Source organism: Zeus faber, assembly GCF_960531495.2.
Source record: "Zeus faber genome assembly, chromosome: 20".
NCBI classification, from domain to species: Eukaryota; Metazoa; Chordata; class Actinopteri; order Zeiformes; family Zeidae; genus Zeus; species Zeus faber.
The window spans coordinates 9,884,772-9,899,258 of NC_137207.1; the positions used below are offsets into that span (position 1 = coordinate 9,884,772).

General features: G+C 44.6%; 1 protein-coding gene across 1 annotated transcript; it reads right to left on the reverse strand.

Moving 5' to 3' along the window:
- Positions 1-219: 219 nt before the first annotated feature.
- Positions 220-11,741, reverse strand: gsg1l2b (gsg1-like 2b; the record flags this gene model as incomplete). Its single annotated transcript, XM_080021893.1, has 5 exons — positions 220-520; positions 680-791; positions 8,143-8,295; positions 10,440-10,487; positions 11,441-11,741. The coding sequence occupies 5 exons, from the start codon at positions 11,739-11,741 to the stop codon at positions 220-222; spliced, it is 915 nt and encodes a 304-aa protein (XP_079878019.1).
- Between the last annotated feature and the right edge of the window lie 2,746 nt (positions 11,742-14,487).

Genomic DNA, 14,487 nt, shown 5'->3' on the forward strand with positions numbered 1-14,487 from the left:
GGTGGGGGTCAGGAAAATGACGGATACGAAAGGTATGGTGTTTATACAGATGATTACCTGGCACACGTCGTACATTGTGACACTCGGTAGTATTGCGCGTGGTCGCTCCCGGTCGCAGGGGCGGGGCGGCGGTGCAAACCTCATCTTGTTCGAGAGTTACAGTTAGAGTTGGGGGCATTTGGGTATTTGGGCTCAATCGGCGTGTACTCCTGTACACCCTCAGCAGTACTCCTCCCCCTGCGGGTCGGGCAGGTCGTTAAGGTCCAGGAAGACGGAGGCGTTGGAGAGCTTGCGCCCGTTGGACGACAGGTCCAGCAGCTCCTCGGCCGTGCTGGGCACCGAGCTGATGTACATGTCCCACACCTGCTCGGGCGAGTCCAGCTCCAGCAGCTTCTGCTTGATCTTCAGGTTCTTCTCGATGTTGCGCCGCTTGTGCTTGAACTCCAGGATGGTCTTGGTGTAGCGGTTGATGGTGGTGACCGAGGACGCCATGCAGGCCGTGAAGGAGCTCCACGCCAAGCTGGGGGGAAGATAGAGAGACACTTCTTTTAATATATATATACTGTATATATAATGTATTCTGCAATAAGGTAATAGTTAATAAGTGAATACGTTTCCTGTATTTATTTTGATTCTGAGTGTACTGTTCACTGATGTCCCCTGGTGTGTGTTTACTTACATGTAGGACCAGCTGTAGTCCCACGTCTGAGGCTTCCAGTCTTCTGGGCCCAGACTCACGGTCAGCTGAAAGGCGGTGGTGTACATCATGTGGGCGACCATTCCTAATAAGCCTGAAGGGCAGAGAGGGAGAAAACGTTCTCTCATTATTGCGGACAGGACTTATGAAGGTGGGAAGTAGAGGGACAAGCGCCGCACTCCACTCAAACCATTTAACATCGCCTCAAGTTAAAGGAACTCATTGGTCATGTAATTGCAATGTCGTTTCTTCACCACTAGATGGTGCTCTAATGACATCGTATGAGAGCAAAGTCCAAAAGCCCAAATTTGAAATTCAATTTTACAAGTTTGACTTGGGGATCCGATTGGATGTGTGCCAGTTGTTTTTATTTTAAATAATTATCGAGTCAGGTTGTAAAATGACGCAACAGATCCAAGCCATAAATACACCCTCTATGTGTTGCACCCAGAGGAACAACAACCGCCGACATGTGGATTCTCCGACGGCCGAGGCCTTTATAGCACGTATACGCCGGGGGGAGCGGGAGCGGTGAAGATTTGTATGTGGGTCATCCGTTCTCCGCGTCGCCGCAGCACCGTGCACCTTTAAATCAACCTGAGCGCACTCACCCACCCTTATCTGCAAACATCCGGTGACCAGACATGGGGCTGCGTGGTTAAATCTGCCCTCACCCCGGAAAACACACAGGACGAGCGCAAATTCGGCTTTTAGATGACGGAGGGACGTACCGCATCCCGGTGATAAACCGGCAGCGGCAGCTACAACAGTAGGGGGGCCGGTGGCATAATTAAATTGGTGGATTGCTATCGTTCCGGGGTCGGGGACGGATACGCGGTTAACAATGCCGTCCCGGGAACTCCGTCCGGCGCTGACTGGAGGGCCGGCGGGGGCCCTTCAAACCCTGGCCGAGCATCAGGCAAAACACAGTTCTGTTCCTTGAGGAGATAAAGAGAGAGCGATGCTGCAGCGGAGGAGGAGGAGAACAGCTTGTGGACTCGAGGAGCCATCCTGTTCGAGTCCCCCCCCCCCCGAATTCCCGGGGAAAACGGGGGCCCACGGAGAAACGGAGGGAGAGGCACTCTTCACTCCTCATATCGCGCCGTCTGTTCCATCATTTCTGCCCCCTCGGTGCTATTTTTATTCTATTTTATTTATTTTTTAAAGTGAAGTTTCTTTCCCTTCACTTCGTTCAGTTTTTTTTTTTTTTCTTTTCCTGTCCGTCCAGGCGTCCCCCCGTTCCAATTTTCGCCTTTCGATCCCAGGGTTTGGATAATCGAGCGCTTTCGACGAACGGTCGGAGGTGAGCCCCGAACGTCCGCACCGTACCCCTTCAGCCGCCGCCGCCGCGTCCATTCCAGTGTTTTATTTTCCCCCGCCGTTCCTGTCGACTGTCTCGGTAGTTTTGTTTTTTGGTTCTTTTCAGATAGTTTGTCGTTCACGTGGCAGAACTTGACGGCTCCCGCAGAGGGGATCTCCTGACGCTGGACTTCACCCATAGAGCCAGGCTGTGTACCAATCCGATTAGTGTGTAACGCCTCCCACCCCACCCCCAAAAATCCCTGGGCTGAACCAGGGGGGCCTTCGGGTGGCGTGGAAAGCGCACCTCAAATCCCACCGTCTCCTTCCCAGTTCCGTTTATTCCTTTGCATAACCCGCCGAAAAAATTATCATAACATTATGCAAATCGAAGGCGGCTTTGTGTTGGCAGGAGCGTGTCCAATCCCCGATCTTATAGTCGGCTTGTCTCTCGTTCTCCATGCAGAAATTATGCATTTTCTTTTTTTTTTTTTTTTTTTTTTGTTTCGGTCGTCCATTTTGTTTCGCGACTTTGATTTTTCTACTTTTTATCAGTCCGTTTATAAGTCAATATTTGCCTTTTAAACCGCCGCTCTCTAAAAAAATAAACAAATAAACAAATAAATAAATTATAATAACAAAAACGAAAAAACAAACAAACAAACAAACAAATAAATAAATTAATTAATTAAAGTTAAAGATATTAGTTTCAATAATTGGAGATATCGCCACTTTCTGAACCCCGTGTTGAGCCTCAAGGGGTAAGAATCCCCTTAAACATGCAATGCTGCATAACGCCGACACATGCGATTTTGTTCTTTTAACCTCAGGATCTACTGCGCCGAGTCACAACGGGCAACTCTCTGTTCTTTGTCAGTTTGCTGAAGATTTATCGGCGCAGCGCGTCCTCCGTGGTATTGTTTTATATACAATAACAATGCAGAACCCCAACACTATCCCATATCGTACACGTTATATTCGTCAGTATCTCCGCATTCCGTCGTAAAATCCCCCTTGCTGCTCCAGCCTTGGTTTTACTGTAAACCTGTGTTTACCCATCAAAACAACAAGAAACTTTTGCACACTTGACTCAGCTGAAGGCGTTGGGGGGAGGTGGGGGCGGGGGTAGCTTGTTTTTACAGGGGCCCTAAAGTTGATCGCCCGCAAAGGAAATTGATGACCGGCAGCAGAAAGAGCGCAAGCCTCTGACCCGGCACCTCGCGACGCCACGCCCCGAGTGATGGACGACTTTAATATTGCTTGTCCTCCACCGCCACTCCGGGACACATAACGCCGGAGCCAGATCCTTCCCCCGTAATTTATTCCGACCCATTAAATACGTAAACAACCTTAACGCGCCCGACTTGGTTTAATACACATCGCATTGGCCCACGATAAGCAACGGGGGATAAGATGAGCTGGCAACCCGTTTCACCAGTCCAGCTCAGTTCCTAAAAAAAAAAAAACATAACAGAGGCAGAGAGCCACAATGGCAGGTTATTATCCCCCACAAAAAGTTGCTATTCAAAAACGATTGAAACTCGTCAAACACTTTTGTTATTCAGCTCCCAGCAAATTCCGCCTCCTCAACCTTTTTCCACATCGAGGACCGTCAATTTGATAGGCATTAGGAAACGGAGAAGATCTTTGTCGCGAGAGATGATTTCGCCGAAACTTTCACGCCTGTCTATGCGACAGTTAGGTAACAGTGAAACCACGACCGAAACAGTCGTCATTGTCCGGTCCCTAATGGTGAAACAATGACCTTCTCCCGCTAATCCTTTGGCTGCGGGCCCCCCCCCCCCCCCCCCCCACGGAAGCCCCTGGAAGGACCCCCGGAGGGTCCCCGGAACCCCGCGTTGAGAAACCACTGCTTCAGCTCCCACGTGTCTCGATGTCCCCAGAGCGATTTTCCAGATTCCGTGGTGTTTAATGAGGTTTTTTTTTTTGTTTTTTTTCTAAGGAAAAATACTGCGGTTGGAGAAAGGGTGTAGAATCACTGGCCGGGATCACTTTGATACAGTGGATTAGAGAGAAGGTCACTGCTTATTCCTCCTCCATGGAAGAGGAAACGAAAAGAAAAAAATAACAATAAAAATAAAAATAATAAAAAAAATAAAAATAAACAATTATATATATATATATATATATATATTTTTTTTTTAAATTAAATATAATTTATTTATATTATATATATATATATATATATATATATATATATATATATGTACCTATGGTGGAGTGATTTAAAAGCTCTTAAATCTATATTAGACTCAATAAAGAGAAATTATTTGCTTTTTATTGTGTCTGTGTTGACAACAACAAAGTAACGACAGGAACAACATGTATTTTATGAGAAAATGATAAAATCAGGCTGTGCTGAAATAATATTGCGAGATGCCTGAGACCTTGTTCTAGGAAGAAATGAGTTTAGGTTTGTGAACATTTCACGTTGTTTTCCCTTCCAAACAAACAGCCTGTTTCATCCAAATCCTCAAGAATCAGTGATTCCATAACAACCTTCCATTGTGAGCTAATCCTACTACTACATCCATCCTACTGCTAAGTCCATGCTACTACTACATCCATCCTACTGCTAAATCCATGCTACTACGTTATCCATCCTACTGCTACATCAATCCTACGACTGCTGTATCCGATCTACTACTACACCCATCCTATGACTATATCCATCTTAACACTATATGCATCGTACTACAATATCCATCCTCCTGTTATATCCATCCTACTACTATATCCATCCTCCTGTTATATCCATCCTACTTCTATACCCATCCTACTGCTACATCCATCCTACTACAATATCCATCCTCCTGTTATATCCATCCTACTACAATATCCATCCTCCTGTTATATCCATCCTACTACTATATCCATCCCACTACTGCTGCATCCATCCTACTACTAAGTCTGTCCTACTGCTACATCCATCCTACTACTATATCCATCCTACCACTGCTGCATCCATCCGAATACTATATCCATCCTACTGCTACATCCATCCTACAACTGCTGCATCCACCCCACTACTACACCCATCCTACTAATATATCCATCTTAATACTATATTCACCCTACTGCAATATCCATCCTACTGCTACATCCATCCTACTACTATATCCATGCTACTGCTATATCCATCCTACTGCTACTGTATATCCATCCCACTACTGCTGCATCCATCATACTACTTAGTCCATCCTGCTGATACATCCATCCTACTACTGCTGCAGCCATTCTACTACTACATGCATCTTAATACTATATCCATCCTACTACTACTACATCAATCCTACGACTACTGTATCCATTCTGCTACTACACCCATCCTTCTACTATAGCCATCTCAATACTATATCCATCCGACTACAATATCAATCCTACTGCTACATCCATCCTCCTACAATATCCATCCTACTGTTACATCCATCCTACTACAATATCCACCCTACTGCTACATCCATCCTACTACTATATCCATCCCACTACTGCTGCATCCATCCTACTACTAAGTTCATCCTACTGCTACATCCATCCCACTACTATATCCATCCTACTACTGCTGCATCCATCCTACTACTATATCCATCCTACTGCTACATCCATCCTACTACTACATCCATCCTACTACTGCTGCATCCATCCTACTACTATATCCGTCCTACTGCTACATCCATCCTACTACTAAATCCATCCTACTACTGCTGCATCCATCCTACTACTATATCTATCCTACTGTTACATCCATCCTATGACTGCTGCATCCACCCCACTACTACACCCATCCTACTACTATATCCATCTTAATACTATATCCATGCTACTGCTATACCCACCCTACAACTACTGTATATCCATCCCACTACAGCTGCATCCATCCTACTACTAAGTCCATCCTACTGCTACATCCATCCTACTACTATATCCATCCTACTACTGCTGCAGCCATCCTACTACTACATCTATCCTACTGCTACACCCCTCCTACGACTACTGCATCCACCCTACTACTACACCCATCCTACTACTATATCCATCTTAATACTATATCCATCCTACTACTATATCCATCCTACTACTAAATCCATCCCACTCCTGCTATATACATATTACTACTGCTATATCCATCCTCCTACTGCTACATCCATGCCGCTACTCCTGCATCCATCCTACTACTACTATATCCATATTACTACTGCTATATCTATATTATTACTCCCATATCTACCCTACTACTGCTATATCCATCCTACTTCTGCTACATCCTTCCTACTACTACTATATCCATATTACTACTCCAACATCCTCCCTACTACTGCCATATTCATCATACCACTGCTCCATCCACCCAACTACTACTACATACATCCTACTACTCCTTAATCCATCCTACTCCTGCTACATCCATCCTACTACTACTATAGCCATATTACTACTGCTACATCCATCCTACTACCCCTGCATCCACCCTACTACTGCTACATCCATCCTACTACTACAACATCCATATTACTACTGCCATATTCATCTTACTACTGCTATATCCATCCTACTACTCCTACTTCCATCCTGGTACTCCTGCATCCATCCTACTACTACTACTGCTACTATATCCATATTACTACGACTATATCCATAATACCACTCCAATAGCCATCCTACTGCTGCAATATCCATCCTACTACTGCTAGATCCATCCTACTACTGCAACATCTATCGTACTACTACTATATCCATATTACTACTCCAACATCCTTCCTACTTGTACCATATCCATCCTACTACTGCTATATCCGTCCAACTACTGCTATATCCATATTACTGATGCTCTATCCATCCTACTACTCCACATAGATCCTGCTACAACTATATCCATATTGCTACTCCTACATCCATCCTACTACTCTTTAGAGCTGCAACTAAAGATTATTTTCATTTTAAATTAATATGTTAGTTTTTTTCTCTATTAATCGATTTGTTGTTTTGTCCATAAAATGCCAAAAAATGTCCTTCACTGTTTGCCAAAGCCCAAGGTGACGTCCTAAAATGTCTTGTTTTCTCATACGGCACGAAATAAACCATAAAATATTCACATTTAAGAAGCTGGAAGCAGAGAATTTGGAAATGTTCTTCTTGTATAGTTGGCAACAAATCGATTAATCATCTAATTGTTGCAGCTCTACTACTCCTACATCCATCCTGCTACTGCTATATCCTTCCATCTACAGTGGAACCTTGAGCTACGAGTTCAGTTCGTTCCGTGACAGAGCTCGTATATTCAATCTGCTCGTATAGCAAATCAATTTTCCCCATTGAAATTAATTGAAATGCCATTAAGCCCCCAAAAAACACCCCAATTGTTTTTTGTTAAGTGTTTTTAAATGAGAAAAATGTTCTATAAATAACAAATATTGTATAAAAACATAATAAAATACAACATCTGCCTTCTCGCAGATGATACAATCCGTCACGCTATCTCCTGCGAGCTGCTTCTCCGTCAACCACACCAACAGCAGATTCTCCATCTTTTCATGGACAGCGGTCCGCAGCGTAGACATTATTTCAATGGCCTTGGCTGGCGTAATACCCTTTATCGTCTCCTTCTGCTTCAGTATGGTACATATCGTAGAAGTACTACGCTCGTACCGCCTCGCCAATTCCATCACACGCACACCTCGCTCATGTTTTTCTATTATTTTGTGCTTTAAGTCAATGGACATCATCTGCTTCTTCTTCTCAGCACTTACTTTTTTCGGACCCATGGTTAGAAAAAAAGAATTTGGCAAAATAACTGCACAAAAAGCACAAATCGCGAGCACAAAACACAAAAGCGACGCTTCCACGCTCAGGTAACCACGTGAAGTGAAGGAGTGAGAGGAGTGATTCGCTCGCCACGCCCACCAGCGGCGGTGCACCTGAAGCTCGCTCGTCGTAACTCACATTTTTGCTCGCAAACCAATACAAAAGATCGACGGAACGACGGCTCGTAACTCGGAAAACTCGTATGTCGGTGCGCTCGTAACTCAAGGTACTACTGTACTTCTATATCCATCCTACTCCTGTTACATCCATCTGGACAGTAGAGACGTGTCATTTTGCTTTTATCTCAGCAGGGCGGTGTTTACCTGATAGGACAGTGAATATCGCAGCGAAGGCGTTTAGCTTGAGACCGTCGATGACGTTGCCAAATTGACACACTTCGATGGACATGAGGACGCCCCCCGTGGCCAGTAGAAGAATATACAGACACTCGGCGACAATGCACAGCCATAGCACTCCTGTGGAGAAAACAAGGCAAATAAAAGGAAATTTAGAAGAGAGATTGAGGAACGGTAAAAACAGAGAGGGAAAGGCAGGAGGAGATAAGGGTTGAGTGAACGACGAAGAGGAAGTGGACGATGACGGAGGAGAGGAAGGTGAGATTGAGGAAAAAAAAAAAAAAAAAAAGGCCTGGCAAACAGCGGGAAGGGGGGATGGCGGATGAGGGCGAAGGACGGAAATGGAAAAAGGAGAGAGTGGAGGAGGAGAGTGTGGGGGGAAGGGTGGTGGAGGTATGATAAAAGTGGCCCGGTGACCCATTCACCCATATCATTAACCTTCACTGTCAAAGAGAGGATGCATTATACTCCTCGGAGACTCGGGATATTGCGAGGCGAGTGCCGCACGTCAACCTGCTGGAATGGCTGCGGCTATACAGGTATAATGACCTTGACATATGGGTGAAAAAAGAAATAAATGTCCATACAATCTCTGGTTACATATAGCCCCCGTGGGCAGGTAGTTATTGCACGCTTAATAAATCACAAGGTTGGTGAAAGTAATGTGTCCGCGACTTAAAATATTCAGCAATGAATTATAGATCGATCTATATCCCCACGCAAAAAAAAAACAAGGCCTATTTTACTTGCCCTAAATTGAATTCCGCACTTCCCTGGAACATGTCTTCATTTAATGGAAGAAAGAGTGGATGAAAGGGGAAAAAAAAGCTATTAACAGTTAATCTGAACATTAAGTGCAAAGGAATATATAGTACTTATAAATGTGATTTCTGGCCTTCACACCTGTCACAGTAATAATACTGTAGCGGGGCTTCCGCCTTCTGTGCTCCGTCTGTGGATTGAATCCCTCAATTGGATCTGGATAATCACGTCGGTGGGGATGAATGGATGTCGGGCATGGGATAACCGCGCCCCATCCCATCCTTTATTTAACTGTGTCCCTCTGGGTTTTACATAACAGCTGATTTGAACCTTTTTTTTAGGGTCAGCCTTTATCCTGTCGGAAAGCCTCACTCTGGCCTGGGAGGTTGAGGCCGGGACGCGAGGATGAAGTGTTTAACTAATTGGCGAGTCAAAGTGCTGGGAGAAGGGAGTCGGACGGTATTCTCATCACCCGATGAGCAGCCTGAGCAGACTGATTGCGAACCTGTGTTCAATTCCTTAGCTATACGGACATCACTAACTACATTTTTTATTCACGTGCCAAATTAAAAGTGTGATATCTAAAGGGTTAACTTTCACCGTGCCTCAGTCTCTGTCGGTAAATGGCGTCACCACCCTGGAGGGGGTGACGCCATTTACCGACAAAGTCTGAGCTTTTGATTGACAGGCACCCTACCTCATCTATGTTTCTTTAAGTGATTGGGTGAAGAGAAAACAAAATACATAAATTTGATTTAAATAATAAATATTTCCTTGCATTTTTACAGTTTAACTTTTTTTTTTTACGGATTAACGGACATGACCACATTTAGATACATTTTTACTGACTGTAAATCTATGAACGGTCGGGGGCCTTGTTGTTACCTAATGGACTGATTATGATTCTGATGACGCCCCCGTGGCTCCGAAGGGTCTAGCTGAGGTACTATGGATGAGTGGTTCAGAGAAACCACAACCACAGCAGATGATGGACAGGGTAGATTAATTCCGTGGCCTAAGTATGATTGGCTATAACGCTCAAAACGCTGTGGCCGCTGGAAGACGTGCGGTCCGAGACCTCCAGCGTTCTCTCATTTGCGGGATGGGAGGGAGGGGGAACGGTTAGCGATGTCTCACTTTGACAGGATGGACGTATTTCATTGTTTGCCTGAGACGTTTCCAACTGGCACGGCGACGTGGCGTCACTCCCCGTAAAGGATGACAAACCCTGGACGAATTGAAGGGTCGAGGCTGTTCCTCCGTTTTTAAACCCCCTCTTTACCTTTATGGGAATTTTAAATCTGTACAGCTCTTAAACAAAAAATACGGACAGAATGTTCCGTATCTTTTCCGTTGCCCTGGCGCGTCTAGGATTGCTCTGCAGCTGGTTTAGCAAGCAGGGTGTGAACAGGTGATGTAGGAGGTATGACAGGTGGTAGAAAATGACACCTCACAATTATGGATCGGAGGGATTACATGCTGATTTGGACACACAGGCTTACCTCTTTCATTTGAAGGCGCCACGTACAGGAAACTTCTGCAGTTTTCACCTGAAAGAGATTGAACACCCAAAATTAAAATGTGCTCGATGTGACGATACCCTCTGCTGCAAGAGTGAAATATCTATCAAGACCCTCCCTCCACTTCAATGAATTTAAGGTGAAAATAAAATCGACGATTTATCAGATAAATCACCTTTTGATCCAATTTAGAGATTTCTCTGATTTTTATTCAAAATGGGTTTAGCCTCCCACCAGTATGTCTAAATCTCTTGCCACAAATCTGTTACCAGATCTGCAGATGTCCGGACAGAATTATGTTATGTTGGGTTTTTAGTGCACACAGCACACCATGCATATGGAACGGAGACATCACACATCACACAGTAAAGAGTGTTGTGTACTCACAGAGCCAGAGGCTTTAGAGTAAAATTCAATGGATAAATTGAATTGCAGATGAAGATTAGCTGAAGCAAAATCAGTCACAATAGACCAAATGACAACATTTAGGTTTGATATTGAACATGTACCAGTATAAATGAACAAATAATAAACAAATAAATAGATATATTCATTTGTAAATACATTGATATGTAGGCTATATGGAATGCATTGATGTATGTCAGGCTCGAATGTGTTTTTGAATAAATATTTCCCAACGGGAAAAAAACTCAAAAACTCAAAATCATCACTAGCTCGAGGAATAAAAGGCAGGTAAAAACTTATGAAGTAACTACTGATGAAAGATGAAAATCGGCTTTCATTTGGAACCCCTGGGCACGCACAAGCAGTGGTGAAAGTTTTATTCTAGGGGCTAAAACTTACTGGTCATGTAAAAACTCACTGGTCATGTTAAAACGTGCTGGGTTATATTAAAACCAACTGGTCATGTTAAAACGTACTGGGTTATATTAAAACTAACTGGTCATGTCAAAACTTAATGGGTCATGTCAGAACTCCCAGTGCATGCCAAGGCTTGACGTCACGGCAGTGTTAAAACTTACCGGTCATGTTGACGTTCTGCTCGCAGGAGAACCAGATGCCCGTGTGGAAGCGCCTCATCAGGTACTTGTCCTCGCCGGTCTCCCAGATGTATTGGACGAGGCGGGTGTCGTTCAGGTTGGAGCTGTTGAACCTGATGCAGAAGCTCTGCTTGGTGGTCACCGGTCCGGCGCAAAACGGCTTCACCACCTTGCGCGTCCCCTCGCACCAGTAGCTGGTGGTGAGCGCCGAAACGGCCAGGAACAGCGCCAAGAAGTTCAAGGCGAGAGCCAGGGAGGCTCTCCGCCGCCGGTCTATCCCCATGATCACGGGCAATTTTCGGGCAAATAATCCCGACGTATTAAAACAGCAGTGTGTGTCTTTCCCTCAAATCCTCATAATGCTCCTCTCACCGTGCGCTCCTCTCACAGTGCGCTCCTCTCTCTCTCTCTCTGCGCTCCTCCGTGCGCCCCTCTCGGTGCGCTTTTCGTGCGGCTGCATTTTTGTAGAGACTGTCCCACCCCCATCCTCCTCCTCCTCCTCCTCCTCCTCCTCCTCCTCCTCCTCCTGTCAGGAGACCCGTCTGTTAGCTTCACCATCCCACTATTCTCTAGAATAAAAATCCCATCTGCATATTGTGAGTGTCCCACTTACCTTATTTTTCTGTTAACTATGTTATATTTCCATTTATAATTAGTCATTATTTCCCAAGAGCAGGATGCAAGTGCAACATATAATGAGCGAGGTCGTAGTCGAATCAACAGAGCCCACAGTCATGACAACACAGATGAAGAAGAGATGACAGTAGTGGCGAAAAGGAAACGAATCATCATAAATAATAATCAGAAATAAAGTAGAAAACAAGTCATTCTCACTTTTAAAGTCAGACATCTCCCTCCCAATCCAAACCCTCGTGTGCCACCCGCACAGACGGACAGAAAGGACAGATATAGACAATGTCCCCATTTTCGGATATATTTTTTCAAATGTTAAACGCAGAGAAATTGTGTTGGCGTGTGTGGAAACGTGAGGTGTATATATATAAAGTCAATTCGAAGTAGTTCTGCTTCACGTCAGTTCTTTTTTCTCCCTGTGACTGTGCGTTTTTGCTGGTGGGGTTGGATTTGGTTTAGGTTGACTTCATCCTTAACTTTAGTGCTCCTGACGTCTCCTCCCATCCTCTGATCTTAGTCCCCTCCCAACATTACCACACACGCACACACACACACACACACGCACACGCGCACACGCACACACGCACACACGCACACACACACACACACACACACATTTCCACTGCACGGTTTCCTAAAACAGCAATGGTAATGTAGAAGCACGGAGGCTCATCACCATAATTAATATCGTTGATGTATGTACGTGGCCCCGCCTGTCATCTCAGTCATCTGTGACACCCTGCCTCCCGCATACTTTCCATTTCGACAGATAACAGAGCGCCCTTGGAGAATTTCTAAGTGTGTGTAATTTCAACTTGGCAGCACAGGACGGTGCACGGATCTGACATCCTTTTTGTCACCTCTCTGTCGCCGGGCCCTTATAACAGGGCGTTTAGGAGTCATCCAGCGGGCAGGGACGGTCCGACTTTGACCATCTGCCGCCTCGCCAACATTCTCGCTCTTATCTGCCTTCCAGTTGATTTACACGGAGCCTCTGGGCACGCGTCGGGAGGGTGCAGGGAGCAGCTTTAATGCACTTCTGTCTGTTTTTTTGCCCCCCCCCCCCTTTATTTGGGGTCCAGCCCCGAAGGAGCACTATTGTTTCTTTTTAATGAAAAACTCACGTCACTAGTCTATGGATGTCATGCATCAGACACACTCACAGACAAGATGAATAATATGTGTATTCAGGGCAGCTCCGACATGTCGTCGTCCATGTTTGATCCAGATCGGCCCATTATTGTGGAACGTTAGAACTTTATGGATGTCATGGATCCGACGAGCCCACGGACAATCTGAATATGATGCGTATTCGGGGCCGTTCCAACATGGCGCCGTTTGAGTTTCACCCGGATGGGCGGTTCAGTATTGCGGAAGAAGTTTGTGATCAATAATCACAACCTCGCCAAGATGGCGCCACGCACAGTGCGCATGGACAAGTTGACGGCGTACACGGATCACGTGATAAAGTCACGATTGGGCTTTAACTAAAGGAATATGAGGTACAAAATCTTAAGTTACAACGTGACAGGTATTATTAAATTACAATTAACCTTTGTTATGTTTGCAAACAATTGAGCTAAAGTTACCAGAAGACAAATGGATTAAACAAAGTGCAGTGTACTAAACGTCACAAATATATATGCTTCTGAGGACAACTGACATGGACCAGAGTAAATTCTATACAATAAAAACCCAATCACGTTATTGTCAGAATTCATAGACATTCCAAAAATATCAATGTATACAAACTTCCTGAATTATAATTACTGGTAACAATAGCCATAAGCAATTACATAATATATGTATTTATTGTGCATGTGTCTTAAATTATTTTCATTATTTTTGTTGTAGCCCACTACACAACAATTAATTTCATTATATATCCTCTACAACTGAAGTCAGTCAAATTACTTATCTTAGTTTATTTATTTATAGGTTTATAAAATACATTATTATTGTGAAGGCAGTTTTCTGTTGATTTACAAAGTGCTATAAAATAATTCTGTTCCCGAAAATGAATGAATCATCGTGATAAATAATTGTGAACACTGTAACTAGGCCAAAACACACTAGAACAGTGAACCAAAAGCCCCCTCGTCCATTGAACTTTAACGAAGGGCCGACTACCCTGGACCCCGCGTACTGCTGCCTACAGCTATCTTTGTCAATTGTGTTTCATTTTATGGTCCGAGGGAAAACGACGCTGCAAGGGCAGCCTGCACGACAGACGCACCCGATGACCTTGCAGGTGCCAGGACAGGATAGATGTCAGATCCCCCCCATCCCCCTCCGCTTGCAATTTATGAATCCCCAAGGTCTCGCAACGGAGGCAGACATAAATAAGAGAGCTTCTGTATTCCTTTTTTTTTTTGCGACACGGTTTGATTGCCTGT